General features: G+C 37.7%; 1 protein-coding gene across 3 annotated transcripts in view; it reads left to right on the forward strand.

Moving 5' to 3' along the window:
• The window catches only part of ASXL3 (ASXL transcriptional regulator 3), a 130,539-nt gene that overhangs the window by 20,490 nt on the left and 95,071 nt on the right, over nucleotides 1-14,978 (forward strand). For 2 of the 3 annotated variants that reach the window (XM_039381790.1, XM_027750102.2), the window contains exons 2-3: nucleotides 6,209-6,291; nucleotides 6,627-6,629. In XM_039381790.1, coding sequence (XP_039237724.1) covers nucleotides 6,236-6,291; nucleotides 6,627-6,629 — 59 coding nt within the window. In that variant the 5' untranslated portion in view covers nucleotides 6,209-6,235. Of the gene's footprint in view, nucleotides 1-4,333; nucleotides 4,398-6,208; nucleotides 6,292-6,626; nucleotides 6,630-14,978 lie in introns of all 3 variants that reach the window. The other variant, XM_039381789.1, reaches the window with a different exon arrangement.

The following is a 14,978-nucleotide window of genomic DNA, read 5'->3' on the forward strand; positions in this document are numbered from 1 at the left end:
AATCTTGAGGCTGGACTGAGCCTGTCAGAACTGAGCTGTCATTCTGGGAATCTGGATGCTTGAACTGAAATTATCAGTGGTAATTCTGTTGCTAATAGTGGAACCCATACCGCCATAGCAAGTTTGAAATCATGCTGGGGTATCTTTGATCCTGATCTTACAGAAATCTGATAGGATTCTGTGTGCTCACTAGGTTCATGCTGTTACAGTCACAGAGGTGTTTATGGGTCTGTGCTGACAGAGCCTTTAAGTGGAAGTTCCTGGTTGCTTGGACAGGCTGATTGCATTAGCAAAGAGAGAAGTTCGAAGGTTTCCATTTGTTTCAGTGTGTCAGACCAGATCAATAAGTTATTGTAAGTCAGTTGTTTAGGGTTGAAAACTTTACATTTTCTGGCTTGATCTTCGAGACCACTAGCAATGGCAAGATGTCACTCCTGTTAGAGCTTGTGCCTTTTAAAGGAATAGCCCGACTGTATGTTTAATTTAAACTGAATTTTAATCCAGTTCATTTTGAATTCAAAATGTCAAGTGTACAGTTTACCTGGAATTTCCAAAGCACTGTTGCTGCCTTTTTATCTGTTTGAAATATGCCATTATAAATAAATTTTAAAAAGAACAATAAACGTGTTCAGACATCTCAGAACAAGCCTTAAATGTTCCAGTTAAAGCAATGGCATAAACAAAGAAGTCATTCAGCTTCTTTCTTGCTCTTTCCTTTCATTCAGTGTTTTAGGAGATGATCATGCCTTACAGCAGGTTAGCAAAGCTAGACAGTTTCAGACCATCTTGTAAGCAAATTCTGCAGTAGAAATTCTCTTGCAGGAAATACTTTGCCATTTGTTCCCTCTAGTTCACATTGAAGTACTTCTGAGTGAAAGAGAGTTGGAGAAAATTATTTTAGGAGTGTACTTTAAACCATTTGAACTCTACGGGTCAGTAGCATTACCTCTGAAACTAAAAAAAGTGTGCACTAGCAAGTATGCACGTAACTGCTGTTAAAACTTAATATATTTCAGCAGGTTATGGAAATTTTGTGTTGCTTTCTTATTCATGTTACGTTTTTGTTCCTTTTTTTACTTTTCTTGCTTATCTGTAGGTGTCACATGGATTACAAAGGCAAATTCATAGTACGGGGCATACTATGAAAGACATGTCTTATGAAATGCACTTTCTTCTACTTAGAATGTATAATTTCCTTATTGTAATTGCAACTGCTCAAAATCAAAAGTCCTACCGGGAGAATTATTATTCCCGCTTCAGCTTCTTTTAATATTTTAGTATCTGGAAACTACTCTTTACCTTTCTCTTGATCACCATCAGCAATAGTTCTACTAATATCTATGTGAGAATTTGTGTTAAAATGGATCATAGTGCATCTTCCCTTCTTATCACCCCTCTTTTTCATTTATCTTGTACTCCTCCTTACTGTTTTCGCCTCCTTATCCATCTCTATGCACTTCCTTTCTTCCCCCACTCTGTACCCTCCCCTCCTCTCTGAACCATTTACCCATCTTTCTTCACACAAAGGGCTTTGAACTTTTACCAGGCTGCTGATAATTCCCCAATGACTAAAGCTGTTAATCAAAAATGAACACAAAAGATTTTAGTGGGGCATTTCCCACAATAGAAATCAGTCCTCCTGTTAACCTCACATAAGCAGCTGGATAGGACAATGCTGGATTTTTTCCAGGACACTGTTCTTGTACCCTGTTTGATACTCCATCTTTCAATTCATTAATTTAGTAATGGGTGGCTAGAAAATATTTTATATTTTCTGCTTAGGAGAAGGAAAGTTATTTTTTTTGTTCTTCTAAATTCACCCTGCTGTCTTTGGGCAGTCAAGATTGTCCATTGTGCAGTTCAACCTGACTCATATTTAGCTGATGAGTAGGAGCACTGGGAATAACTGTAGTCTTCCTCTTTCTTCTCCTCCTGACTTAATTTAAATAACGTTCTAAGGAGAATAGCTTCAGTTTATGACTAGTGGCTCAGACTATGGTTTGACCAAGCAGATGTGATAAAATGATCCTGATCTTTGTCAGCTATCTGACCTTCAGATCCCTGCCAGTAGCTTCCAGAAACTGAAGAAGCTTTGGCCCCTTCCAGATAACTGTAGTCTGGTCACACAATCAGGATCATCAAGCCCACTAGACTGATCTGCCTGCTGCTTTTGGACCACAGCACAGTATCAGGCCACACTTGGTTCTTGTTTAGAAGAATTGTTTTCTGTCAGTGTAATAACTGATAGCTGCAGGCAAAGCTTCCCACTTTCTGCAGGAATGTTTATGGGTGGCAGGAGGGCTGAGTCTCTGGTTTGCCTTTCTTCCCTCTGTCCCTTTGCTGTGTTCCCTCTACTGGTTAAAATGCAAATGATTGGACAGATTTTATTCAGGTAGTCAGTGTATATAAATTAGACGAACAGTTCCATCACTTATATGGAGGTTCTCTTCCGATTCTGTGGGCAAGCTGAGCATTCAGGATTTCTCTCTTATGCAAAGCTGAGAGTCTTACCTCTGTACTAGAGTTTTCTTGTTAGCAGTTCACTGGAAAGTGTTTTTCCCCTGGTGTGGCAACTGATCTTTTTTGAGCAGTTGTCAACACACAAAAGATGATAGATGCTATGGTGAGAAAAGGAATTTGTATTTTCTTCTTGTCCCATATAACTGACAGGACTTTTCCAATGAAACTGGGAATACATGTGTTTGTGGCATTTGTGTGATTATTTAATATGAAGTTGTGAGTTGATACTTGTAGGTGTCACAAATACAACAATTTGTCAGGCTGCTACCATTTGCTGGGAGGTTTGATTTCCACTGTGCTTGTTAGAATCTGAGCCATCTTCTCTTTGAACCATTAACCGGGGTTTGAATGAACACCAAGAATGTGTTCTGTGCAATGACTACTTCTGTTCTCTTTCAGATTGTCCTGATGGGTATCACATTATTTGTCCCAGTTATTTAGCGGCTGTCCCTTTTTAAGGCTGTGGTTGAATGGCAGGAATAAATAGAGCATATTTGATCTTCTGTGATAGAGGTTGCAGTCAGTGCAAACCATTCTTCTGTCATTGTCCTTCTTAACAAAATACATCGAAACAGTCATATTCTTCATGACAGTACTTTGGCATGGTTTAATTTCAGTGTTATTAGTCACTGCCCATATATGATATGAGTGTTGGTGGATGGAGTGGGAGGAAGGAGAAAGATATTTAAAACAGATTAGAGCTTTCTCCCCCAATGTGCATTAGTTTTTCTGACCAAGAAGCCTGTGAGCCTGTGACTTAACTACGCTACTGCATTTTAGTATGTTACTTGCCTTAAGGCACAGTTAGTTATTCAGTTTGAATTTCTAATATTATTTTTAAAAGTCTTGGAAATGCAAAAGGGATTGCAGGCTTTTAGCGGTACTAATGGTGAGACACAGAGGCAAGATAGGCTAGTGTAATTATCAGTTCAGTGTATTCATTTGCTCACCGAATCTTAAAGAATACTCTGATGCTATTTTCCGTAACTGAGGGAATAAAGTGATGTTATCATTGAAATGTTTTTTACAAGTAATTATTTTTATTTTCTTACTGTGATAAACAGTGAACTTAAAACTGGGGGCGGGGGGGGAATAGAGATGAGGACAGACAAGATAGTGGGAGGGGCAGAAAAAAACCCCATCCTTACTTAGGTTCTTTGCTAAATTAATCTTCATTCCGATAAAGAAAACTTAATCATATGCACAATAACAGTATTTTCAATTTAAGCAGTGTTTGAATTGGAGAATTAATGCTTTTTTGTTAGGGTACGAACAGTTCTTCAAATAACAGGGTTTAAAGGGTTAGATGAACAGAATTAAATTCATGGGGTATATGAACTGCAGCCCACGCTACGTCTGGCGTAAAGCAAGTCCACACAATGGGCAATTGTTTACCCCAGCACTTTCAGCCTGTCTAACATACTCTGCATTTCAGTTTGTCATTATACCCTGAATGTGTTCACTTCATACTGTGGTATTTGAAATCTGCCCTGTGGGTTTCATTAAACTTTCTGTAGTGGTGTTACGCATCCTACTTGTTGGTTTCATTGTTGTTTGGTGAAGATGATCTTCCCTATCCATATGTCTGGCCATTGTTTCCACAGCCAGTTCAGTGCAGCTTCCTCAGCACAAAGTGCTCTCCCTTCTCCCATTGTCCAGGACAGGGTGACTTCTGATGTTTGCGTAGCTTTATTGTTTCCTTACTGTTATTGTTGAACTCTCATGGTAATACTTGGCACTTTACTGACTTTATAGAGTAGGATGTGATGTCGTAGAGAAGGGGACAGGGCTACCCAAATTTTCTCAATTGCAGGGAGGAGCTGCCCAGGTGTGCTGAGGGGCCTGTACTCAGGAAGAGAAACAGGGAATCCTCCACAGTGAGTAACCCCACTTTCAAGTGCACACAGTTTCCTTCATAGCCGTGTCCAGTACAGTGTAGTATCCTCTTTTGTCCTTTCCAGTTTGCTCTCTGGAATGTTCCCAGTTTAGTTCTTTTTTTTCCCTTTATTTTGGTATGTTCTCATTTTACCTTGTCCTTCTTCTTTGTCTTTTTTCTGAAGGTTAAAGTTTCCACTTTTGTTTCTTCACACCATTAATCTTTTCTCATCCTAGTCTTAATCTTTATACACATTGTCATTTTTCCAGTGTGTCATTGTGCTTCTGTCACTAATACATCATATCATTTCTCTTCCCTTGCTGTGCAGTGGCCCTCTTCCCAGCCCTGTGTGCAGTTCCTTCTGTCCTTACTCATTGCTGTACTCTTACTCTTTCCTTTTCTCCTTTCAAATCACCTTTGGATTTTCCTTTCCTGATGGATCCCTTTTGAATCTTGCCTACTAATGTACACGAGATAAGCTCAGTGCAGCTCCCGGACCTTTCTAGTGCAGCCCTCACTTCTACATTTTCCTTTATGGAACTGAAAGATAAAGGATACAAAGCTCATCTCGAACAAAGAACTGAAGGATTTGGTAAACTGTGTTTTGGCTGCAAAAGAGAACAGGCAGTAAATCAGAACTGTGAAATGGCAGGAGAGGGCTGAGCTGGTCAAGTTGTAGTGAGTAGGGAGGCTTTGGTTTTAGGTGAGCTATTGAATTACAGCCCTGGCTAGCACCCTTCACAACTTGATTTGCTGATAGGATGTGGTGATGTCTCTAGTTCCTAGTGGGCAGGTATCCACGTAGTAGTAGCTACTTTCACATTTGCCATCATTTGGTAACTACTAGAGAGAAGCTCAGGATAAATAGAATCGGACCAAACTGCTTTCATATTTGCACAGGGGAGAAATGCAAGTTCTGGCTGAGATACATGGTCAAGATGCTCTGGGAAGCTTGATTGCCGTGGCCTGTGCAGCACCTTTTACTGCTGATTGAAAGGTTTCATTTTCCAGGGCTGTCAGTCTGGCACGTCACATGAGCAAAAGAATGGCTGTTTGTTTAACAGCATAAAACTGATGGGGACAAAAAGGAAGTGGAAAATCAGAAAAATCCATACAAGATGGTTCTATCTGTAAAGAGGAGTGAGTTACTTTGGGCTCAATTGGAAAAGGCAAAGAAGTGGAAAACTGAACTGAACTGGAAAAATATACTGCACTCTGTCATGTAGCATCTTATGTGCTGTGACTGTTCTGACTGCTTCATTTTTCATTGTTTTTAGAAGCAAAAAACATTTTAAAATTGAAACCTCACTGTGTCAATTCTCACAGTAACTCCTGCTCTACAAATGGGAGGTTTTAGCCAATTTTTTTCGGAGGTCATGGTGAAACCTAAGTGTAGAATATTCAAATGACCTCAAATAGTTCTAAAGTAATAAAAATCAAAGAAAGTGCTAGTCTTTTTTATTATTTTTTCCCTTGGGTTTTTGTGGGTTTTTTTCCCCCTTTGTGCCTGAAAGAATATCTGTTGCTGTGTCATAAAATTAGTTGTGTATTTCAATTCTTGTATTTGGAACCTGGTAAGAATTTTTCCCAGGCAGATGTAGCAGATGATGTACAAAAACAGCAAGTAAATCTTTTTCTTGCTGCAGTTTCCTGGGTTGTATCTGGCCTTCCAACAGACAGAGGACTCCAGTCTCAACACTACCATTCCCTGCCTTTCACAAATGACTAGATAAAAACTGCATGATCATATAACCTTTCAGATTCACAGGACAGCTGTGTCTTGTTACTTACACATTTATTATTTCTTTCCAGGCATTGGAAAAGTACCCCAACTCACCAATGACTGCAAAACAAATATTGGAAGTCATTCAGAAAGAAGGGTTAAAAGAAACAAGGTCAGTGTTTATATGTTCTGTATTTTTGCTATATTTTTGAAAACCATCCAGGAGTGGTATATAATCTTTAAAAAACTTAAAGTGCTGTCTGAATTGATTTCCAGTACCAAAGTGGGAAGTATAGCTGATAGGTTTATTAGTTCAAGGCTTTTAAAATGGTGGCTGGCTGGTTTAACTTTGTACCTTCCAAAAGGAGTCTGTGGGCCAGCTTAAGTCCAGTGGCTTTCCTTTACAAAGAGGGTGTGATCTGCTCAGACAGCCCAGTGCTACATCTCATTTTTACTGAAGTACTGAAGCTTGACAGCTGGGTTACCTCTGCCACTGTGTGCATGGAGAAAGTGCAAGAGGAAGCTCGACGCACTCCTCCTCTCCCTTGGGTTTGTGGTCTGGCACTTAAATCACTGTTAGGACATGATGGTGTTGCCTGTGGTTACAGGGGTTATGCTGATAAAGAACTGGGAATGGAAGGATAGGGGTGTTTGAACCCTGGGAGCTTATCTGTGTGGCTGCAGAGGATGGATACAGCAACTGATAACTGATGCAGCAACTCCACTGCAGAGTTGCTTAATAACAGCATACTCTGGATGTAGATTTCAGTGATTAATGATTAGGCTTTTAGGGGGAGAGATGGGTTATCCAGAGCCTACAGAAATAAACAGTTGTCTTCCATAGACACCTGGTTCAGATGTGCACGCAGCTTCTTGTTCTGAAAGGTGACTGTCTACTTGGTAGCTCCTGTAGTGACCTGCAAATAGAAACTTGAGCAGGAAGTAAAAATAAGGAAAAATTGGTTGTTTGGTGGGGTTTCCTGCAAGATGCACTTTCCTCTTCTCCAAATGTTATAGTAAAATCTTTCTGTTTTAATAAATTGTTTTAATACTTGCTGCTGTCTCAAACCGAAGGTAGAAATCTGCTTTTATTTTAATTATATCCTTCTAGTGTGGAACCTAAAGCCTAGGACAAGAGAACTTCAAATCCCATGTAAAGGTGAACCAGAAGTAAACATGGGACATATTTTTGCTGAATTCACTGTTGTTCCTAAGAAACAGAGCACTCTGTGTGATTGTTTGCGCTGCATAATGGTGCGCTACTTTGTTGGTAGCCTCATAACATTCTCATAATAGCTGTATTTTGGTAAAATTAAAAAAGAGGTGGTGTGCGAGATGAAGTTGAATTTGCCACCTTTTATAGATTTAAGAAGTGCATTAGTTCCTGCCAAGAAACTGCTTCAAGCATATTTGGCAATGATGCCAAGGAAACAAGGGGATGAAAACTTTAGAAAATGAATGTCCAAATGTGTGTTATGCTGCAACGATTTGCATACAAGAACAAAAAAGCAAGAAAACACAATTTTGAAAATCTGTTTTACTAAGATACTGTTTCTCACAGCAGTGATTAGATTGCTTTCTTCTTCTTACGTCTTGTGATATGAGACAACTGTATGGGAGGGGCTCAAATGCCTGATAATAGCACTTCTTTGTAATTTTAAAAATTCTTGTATCCGTGATCAGAACATGAATAAAATTTGGCATGGAAAGCCTATGGGAGGGAATGAAGGCAATGTTTTATGTTTTAAGTATAGAAAATGTCAAAGCCCTTTTTAATTGTTGCAGAATGGATAATAAGAGAAAGATTCCTTTAAAGAGGTTCAAAGCCAGAACTTCTTTCATTTCTTCAGTTACTAGGAAACAGAATTGCAGAGAAATGGGAAAGAAATTCAGATTTGTTATGATTTTTATTCATAGTATGATATGTGGAGATATGTGTGAATGTGTAGTAGATTGCAGGATGCTATATGTGGTCCTGAGTACCTAGAAAACTGAGAAGGATAAATTCAATATTCTTTTCTCCATACTTGAAACGTTCTACTATGTTATAGGCTCGGTGATCCTAAACTCCTTAGCTTAAATATTCTAAATTCTGCAGTTGTAAAATGAAAAAATGTTGATTCTGTACTGATTTTTTTAAAAGTATTTTGAATTTGCATTTAACTTCTGATTTCATGTTAAAGTTGTTTCTGCTGCATTTCAATATTGATTTGGCACAAACTTGCAAGGTTATCTTCTTGCCTAACTCTTAGTAGGATCCAATAAGGTATTTGACTTCATACATGTATTCGTTGATTGGGCCTCAGTGTGTATGTAATGTTTTCACAGTACTTGAATTTAAAGTCTCCCGTTCAGTTCATCCTGCCTGCAATTTTTTTCGGTACCTTTCTGCCAGTGTGGTGCCTTTGCTGTTACTAAAGATGGTCTTTCCTGGTCTCTTTGCTGCAGCCAGCTAAGATGAGCAAGGGATGTAAATTTATGATGTGCAGTCACCTGGCCATAAGCAGCAGAATGGCATGAGTGTATTTTACTCTGTATTGATTTGTGTATTCTTCCAAGTCTGAACTTGTGCCAGGAATATGTTACTACTTTAATATACTTTACTTATTCCTTTATACTGATTATCATTGTCAGGAGAACCTTGGTAATTCTAAATGAAGTTCTTCAAAAATTCTCCTCTCTACTGTTCCATTTTTAGATGAATGAGATTAATTGGCTTAGTCATTTTTCATATCTATTGCAGCATTAATTAATCTAAAGCTTTTTGCTGTGGTAGTAAATCTGAAAAAATAATGTCTGATTTTCAGCAATCTCATTGTCATTATGTGTAATCTTTAAAAAGACACTGTCAGACTATACAGCCTCTTTTTTTCTTTGTTTGCCATAAAGACATCAAGTTGCATATTTATTTTTGTATTACTCAAATAATTAAATGCAAAAGGAGGAAAATTCCTGAGTTACAAAGCAGATATATGTTACAAACAAAAATAAAAACTTCACTGATACATCCTGTGAGAGGTTATAGCCTACCTGGTTTTCTGTGTCTTTGAGGGGGTACTTGTTAAATACTTCTCCTGTTATGGTGCTTGATTGTAAAATGGTCGGCAGGCAGGTCTGCTACCTAGAAGGAATAAAAAGTTTTAAGGCAAACATTTTGAGGATGTAGAAAAAGCTGGTTTTCTTCTGTGAATGGTGGGGAGGAGGGGTGTTTATTTTACACTAACACCTGTGAACAGTGTCAGGCCAACAGTCTCTTGTCAACAGACATTGAAATCTCTTTACAAGGAAAACAGACACCAGCTCACTTCAGTGCACAGTGCTCTGGATTTTCTATCCTAGAACCTGCTGTCCCATTGTTTTGAAAACATTTCCCTCTCCTGTTGTAAATTTCTAGACTTGCAACCTGGTGTGTATGCATCCAGGCATGAGATTTTGCTAGTGTGACATAGACTACAAGTCAGAGTATGATCCACTCTAGCCTCAGTGCTCCTTTTCACTGGTCTGCTGCCTCAATAGTTGTTCTCCATCTTGTATTTCTCCTGTTACTTGTTCCTGTTAAGGTCTAGAATTTGCATTACTGAATTGTGTTCAGGTTTTCTGCAGACCGTTTCTCTAACTCAATAAGATTGCTTTAACCATGTACTCTCATCTTTCAGCATGCTTGCAGCTCTTCCAAGTTTAGTGTCAACTGCTTATTAGAACTTGTTTTCTTTTGCAGCATGACATATTTCTCTTTTTTGCTTATGGAAGTCCCATGAGAAACAATTTCCAAACAATCATTAAGTCAGGCTGTAGGATGCCTGCTTGGACTATAGGATACTTACTGCTGCTTCTCTAGCTACAGGGTCTGCTGCTATGTCACAAATAATATTTTGATAGATTTGAAGTAACTTGTTCTTGACAGCTCTATGTATTACTCAACTTCTTATTTGCTAAATGCTTCCAAATAATTTTTATTCCATATTTGAGGGGAATTGAAATTCAGTTGTTGCATCTCTACTTCTTTGGACCAGCCTTCTTTCATTCTTTTTTTTTTTTAAGCTATTCACTAAGTGTTTTCCAGCCATTTAGAATTACTGCTATCCTCTACAAATTCTCAAAAATGACTGTTGATAATTCTGAGACTGATCCAGTCAGCTTTAATTACCTATGGTGAATTTCAGCAGATTTAACTGATTTGAGAATATCTAATTTATTTATTTATCATCTAATCAATTTTTCCCGTGTTTTTTCCTGGTGTTGATTTTAGCAGTTGTCTAATCATAGACACCTTTCTGATTAGGCATTAGCACCTCTGTTTTTGGTATAAGTGCTCAGTGCTACCCCTTCATGGAAGAGCAAGCCAGCTTCCTATCTGTTAGTGTGCTTACACAAATGTCTTTATGCATGTTGTGTGAGTGAGTTTGCTGAAGTTTAATTTCCTAAAGCCAATTTTGGTTTTTTTGTGTTCTCCCTTAATTTCCTAAAAATGAAGAATCATTCCTGCACGACCACTCAATGTTTTCAACTGGCTCTTCCCCACGGGTTCAAGTCAAACCTAGTACTGCCTTCCTTTCTAACTGCTTTTTCCATCTTCTGTTCAAGGATTTTTTGTTCCTAACACAGGCTCAGAAACTTGCCAGATGCTTCTCTGTCTCTCTTTTCCCAGGAGATGCCTGTGTGGTCATAATGGGTATATTTAACTAGGTCATCATGTGTTTGAAAAATTTTTGCTGATTCTCACAGAAAAAAAAAAAAAAGCTTCTCTCTAATTCTCTTAGTTTCTTGCTATATTAAACTCTGACCCAAGTATCATCCTTGGTTTTGTCCTTTTTTGTCATTACCTGGAAATTACCTGTAGAACCACCAGAAATAATCTATCTGTTCCTTTCTGTTTGGGGCACTGCACCTTCATGAAGAATAGGACCAATTGAGACTGCTTAAAATTATCAGGGAGACAAAAATAAGACAGAAGTTGGTATGAATTAGGTGTTTGGATTAAGGAAGAAAAGATTGACTTTAGACATAGTGAGTCTTCAACTATATAAAAGATATGAAAGAGTGAGGAATATTATCTTGAATGTCTGATATGTACAGAACAAGAAATAAAGCCTTTTAAAATTGTGGTAAGAGAAGATTCTGATTAGACAGCAGAAATTTTTTTAAAATTTTTTAATTGATTTCTGTCATGAATTGTGGGAGAGATGTGAGAGATCTCTACGTCTCTCCAAAGCCAATGTAGATATATGTCTGTCAGGAGTTATGCAGATTTGGTTGATCCTACCTTGAACTAGAGGAATGAACTAGCATATCCCTTGATCCGTGGTTTTCTATGACTTTTTTTAGATCGGTTTTCAGTACTTGGGCCGTACATATTGTTTGAGTCCTAGGGGAGAATATCCAGCCAAACTCTGATAAATGTTTGATGCTAATAACCCTAGATTATGTCTTGGCTTTCTGTAGTTCCTTTTGTCCTTTGCATGGTGAGGCTGGGAAATTGACTTGTCTGGATAAGATTAAAGCCAAGGTTTCTCAGTCCAAGTTAAAAGCCAATAAAATTTCAAAATGGGACAAGCACTGTTTAATTTCTTGGAGTGCTACTTTAGCCCACAGCTATGCTAGCTATTTGCTTTCCTCCTCCATTAGACTCAGGATTGTGACTGGAATGGGATAATTTCATAGTGGTTTTGCTGTTCAGCTTCAGCTAGAGTGACCTCTGTATGGTCAAGTAACTTTGATTCTGTTCAGGTAATTCATAGAAGAGTTTAAAAGAAGTCCCTTTGTCTCATTCTGGTTTTCATTTTCCAATAAGAGTCTTAAACTTTTTTCTCTTGATGTTTCTTTGTTGATCTTAGTTTCAACTATGGGAATCAAAGTCAGTCCTATCTCATCATCAGTTTTTTCCTCTGCATATTTTGTCTTTTGCTCCGCAAGACTAAGCTATCCTATTGACTTATTGTTGTGACAGTAGTCTTTCAGAAGACTAAGAAGAGGTGCTTGCCATTGGCACTGGCAATAGTGCTGTTTCTTCTCCACAGTGTTGATAATATTTATCATGAATGATATCATAACATATTAAGTCTTCTGAGCCTAGGAAAGCAGCAAAGTATGACACTAATAATAGTCTCGAAGACACTCTTACTAGATTTACACACTTTTTACAGAAATATGAAACTAGTGGGTTAGCTAGAATTAAACCCACTTTGAACTGCTGAGTGGAGTCATCAGAATAAAACACATGATCCGTGCAGGGTATGTATTTAGCTTTGAAGTTAGAGGGGACTCCTGAAAATATTACCATCACTTTTGAATCCTTTGATCTTTCTGACAGTGTCTCTTTAAGCCTCTGCATACTTCATCCTTAGAGCTATTGACTTAAAAATAAAATCCCTTCTGAATGCTGCTGTTTCTGTAAATAGGCTAAATGAGCTGGCAACTGTCTTCTGTTGTTTATCATTTTAAAGTTCCTTGTTTTATTGTGTATGCATGTAGACAGAGAATTTTTTGCTTTCTTTCTCTGTAAAGTCATTCCAAGATGTCATTATGATTCATAATTAAGTCATAGTTTTTATCTTTCACTAAAAAAAAAGAGAAAAAAGAAAGAAAATGCTCTCCAATTACCAAACACCCTTAAAAAATTAATTGAAAGAACCACAGTTTTTGTCTTAAGGCTCTGGTTGTTAATAGAAGAGCACGTACAGTTAAAAGGCTTCTGTGGTTGCATATGTCTGATAGAATTTATTTGGGAACCTCTTCAGCTGAAGGGAGCGCATTGTTTTGTCTGAAGATAGTTATTCCCTGCAATGGACTGAAAGGAAGCCTTGATGGAAAGAGAGAGAGAAAGCTATTCAGATTCTTTTGCCTGGCATTATTAGGTTGATTTTCATGCATCTACAGATGTGGCTTTTGGCTGTAGAGTAGTGAAAGAAACAAACTTTCAGTACAACCTGTCTTTCTGCTTAAATTCACTTCAGACACCTCTTTGAAACGCACTTCTTCCCAGTGTAACAACAAACTGCCTAATTTGGTAGACTGTTTTGATAGCAGCAATTTGCCAACTGAAAATCTCAGGCTTGCTCCTTCTTGCTTAGGCATTCCCAGCATTGTTATGCACGGTGCAGTTTAGCCTGGTAAAAATTGGTGAATTTCCTATATTACTGCATTCCAACCTTGGCACTTTAACTTGCATAATCACACCCTTGTCACCTCTGTGGTAATTATTTCAGGTTTTAGAGTGATGGAGCCCTAAAACAACTATGGTATTAGCTCAAGCCAAACATCAGGGTTGTGAGTTCTGGACTCCATGTTGCTGCATTGTGATTACTGTTAGTTTAAAGCTAGCTTGCTTATGTCTGGACAGCAGTAATCCCACCTTTGTATTGATTTGGAAAACTAGTTTTGGATGCAAATTAAACAGGTGTAAAATAATAAAGCCTCAAATGTTTTCCCTCAGCTAATGCAAAGATGACAGAATTTTTATTTATTAGTGATGGTGAATCTTCCATTATGAATATTATACAAGATACATTTCAATATAAGACATTTAACTACCTTGAATGTACTTTTTTTTTTTTGCTTGACCCACCATTGACCTAATTTCTTCTCCATATTTCTAGTATTTTAGAAATTATCTGGGCTGTTGTGTTAGCTTCAATGCTGCTCTTCTTTCCTTCACAGGACAGTTGAATCTCTGTCTAGGGACTTTAATAAACAGTCCAGTAAAATCAGTCTGCGTGTCAGCGTTTTTTATAAAATTACCTTTGTTTCATTTTGGTTCTTTTAAGTAACAGGTGCCCCAGTTGTTACAGGCATCTGTAAAATAACCATTATTTATGCTAAAATAACCATTTTAGCATAAGCTAAAAATCATGCTTATGTCACAGATGAAAAGTCTTGTGTTAGTTTTATTAAGTGGTGGATTTAATTTTAGAAGTATTTCAGATGATAAATGACACAATGTAAATTGTAAGAACCTTTTGAGTATGACGCAGAATACTTTGGAGGATACTGCTCTTACTTTTAAGAATATTAATTGAACATATGTAAAAAGAGAGTGGAGACAGAAGCAAAGTAATATTTATCAAAGCCAAATGCAGAGATATGAATATATCCTGGTCCTCTGCTCCTCCACTCCCAATATCTTGCCCATTAAGGAGGTGTTGCCAGTGCAGTATCTACTAGTTCCCATCTATATGGAATCCCTTGTCCTAAGAGTTTCTGCAAGGTGAATCTTCACTCTTTCTCATACTGCATCACCTATCCCATGGTCTCCAGTTATCCTAATCTGCTGTCATCCTTTTTCCATTCCTTTGAGGACTCAAACTCCATGCTGTGTCCCTGCAATTTTCCTAAGTATTACAGTGTAGACATCCCAGTATTTATTTCATGTCCTGACTTGGGACCAATCAAGTGTCCTTCTTTAGTTTGATTCTAGGACCAGTTATGAGTAAGTAGAACAATTCCAGAATTTTATTATGACCTTCAATTGATGGTTTAAAACAGTTTAGAAAAGTTCATATAGCTTCCTTTCTAGATTTCAGAACAGTTGATTCTCTTTTTTTTAAGATTAGCATGTTGCTGCTGTATTTTCATATGCATTTGTGCTCACGTAGTGTTCAGGACTTCAGTTTTCCATTTGGTACAATATTTCTCTGTGTTTGTGTGCTAAAACATACATTGTAACCTCCTTTCCACCTTTCATGTAATAGGAAATAGTACTGTTTGATTTTTTTTTTTTTTAAATTTTTTGAAAGATCTGCCAAAAAACTTGTTTGCTTTACATCTGATAGCAGTTCTGCAAAACACATCTGCAAAGATTGGGAAAACAGGAATCCAGTATGTGTGACACACTTGCTTCCACAGTGCTATTAAAATATTTTT

Source organism: Pipra filicauda, unplaced genomic scaffold, assembly GCF_003945595.2.
Source record: "Pipra filicauda isolate LSUMZ 115617 unplaced genomic scaffold, ASM394559v2 scaffold240_size1633699_pilon, whole genome shotgun sequence".
Lineage (NCBI taxonomy): Eukaryota > Metazoa > Chordata > Aves > Passeriformes > Pipridae > Pipra > Pipra filicauda.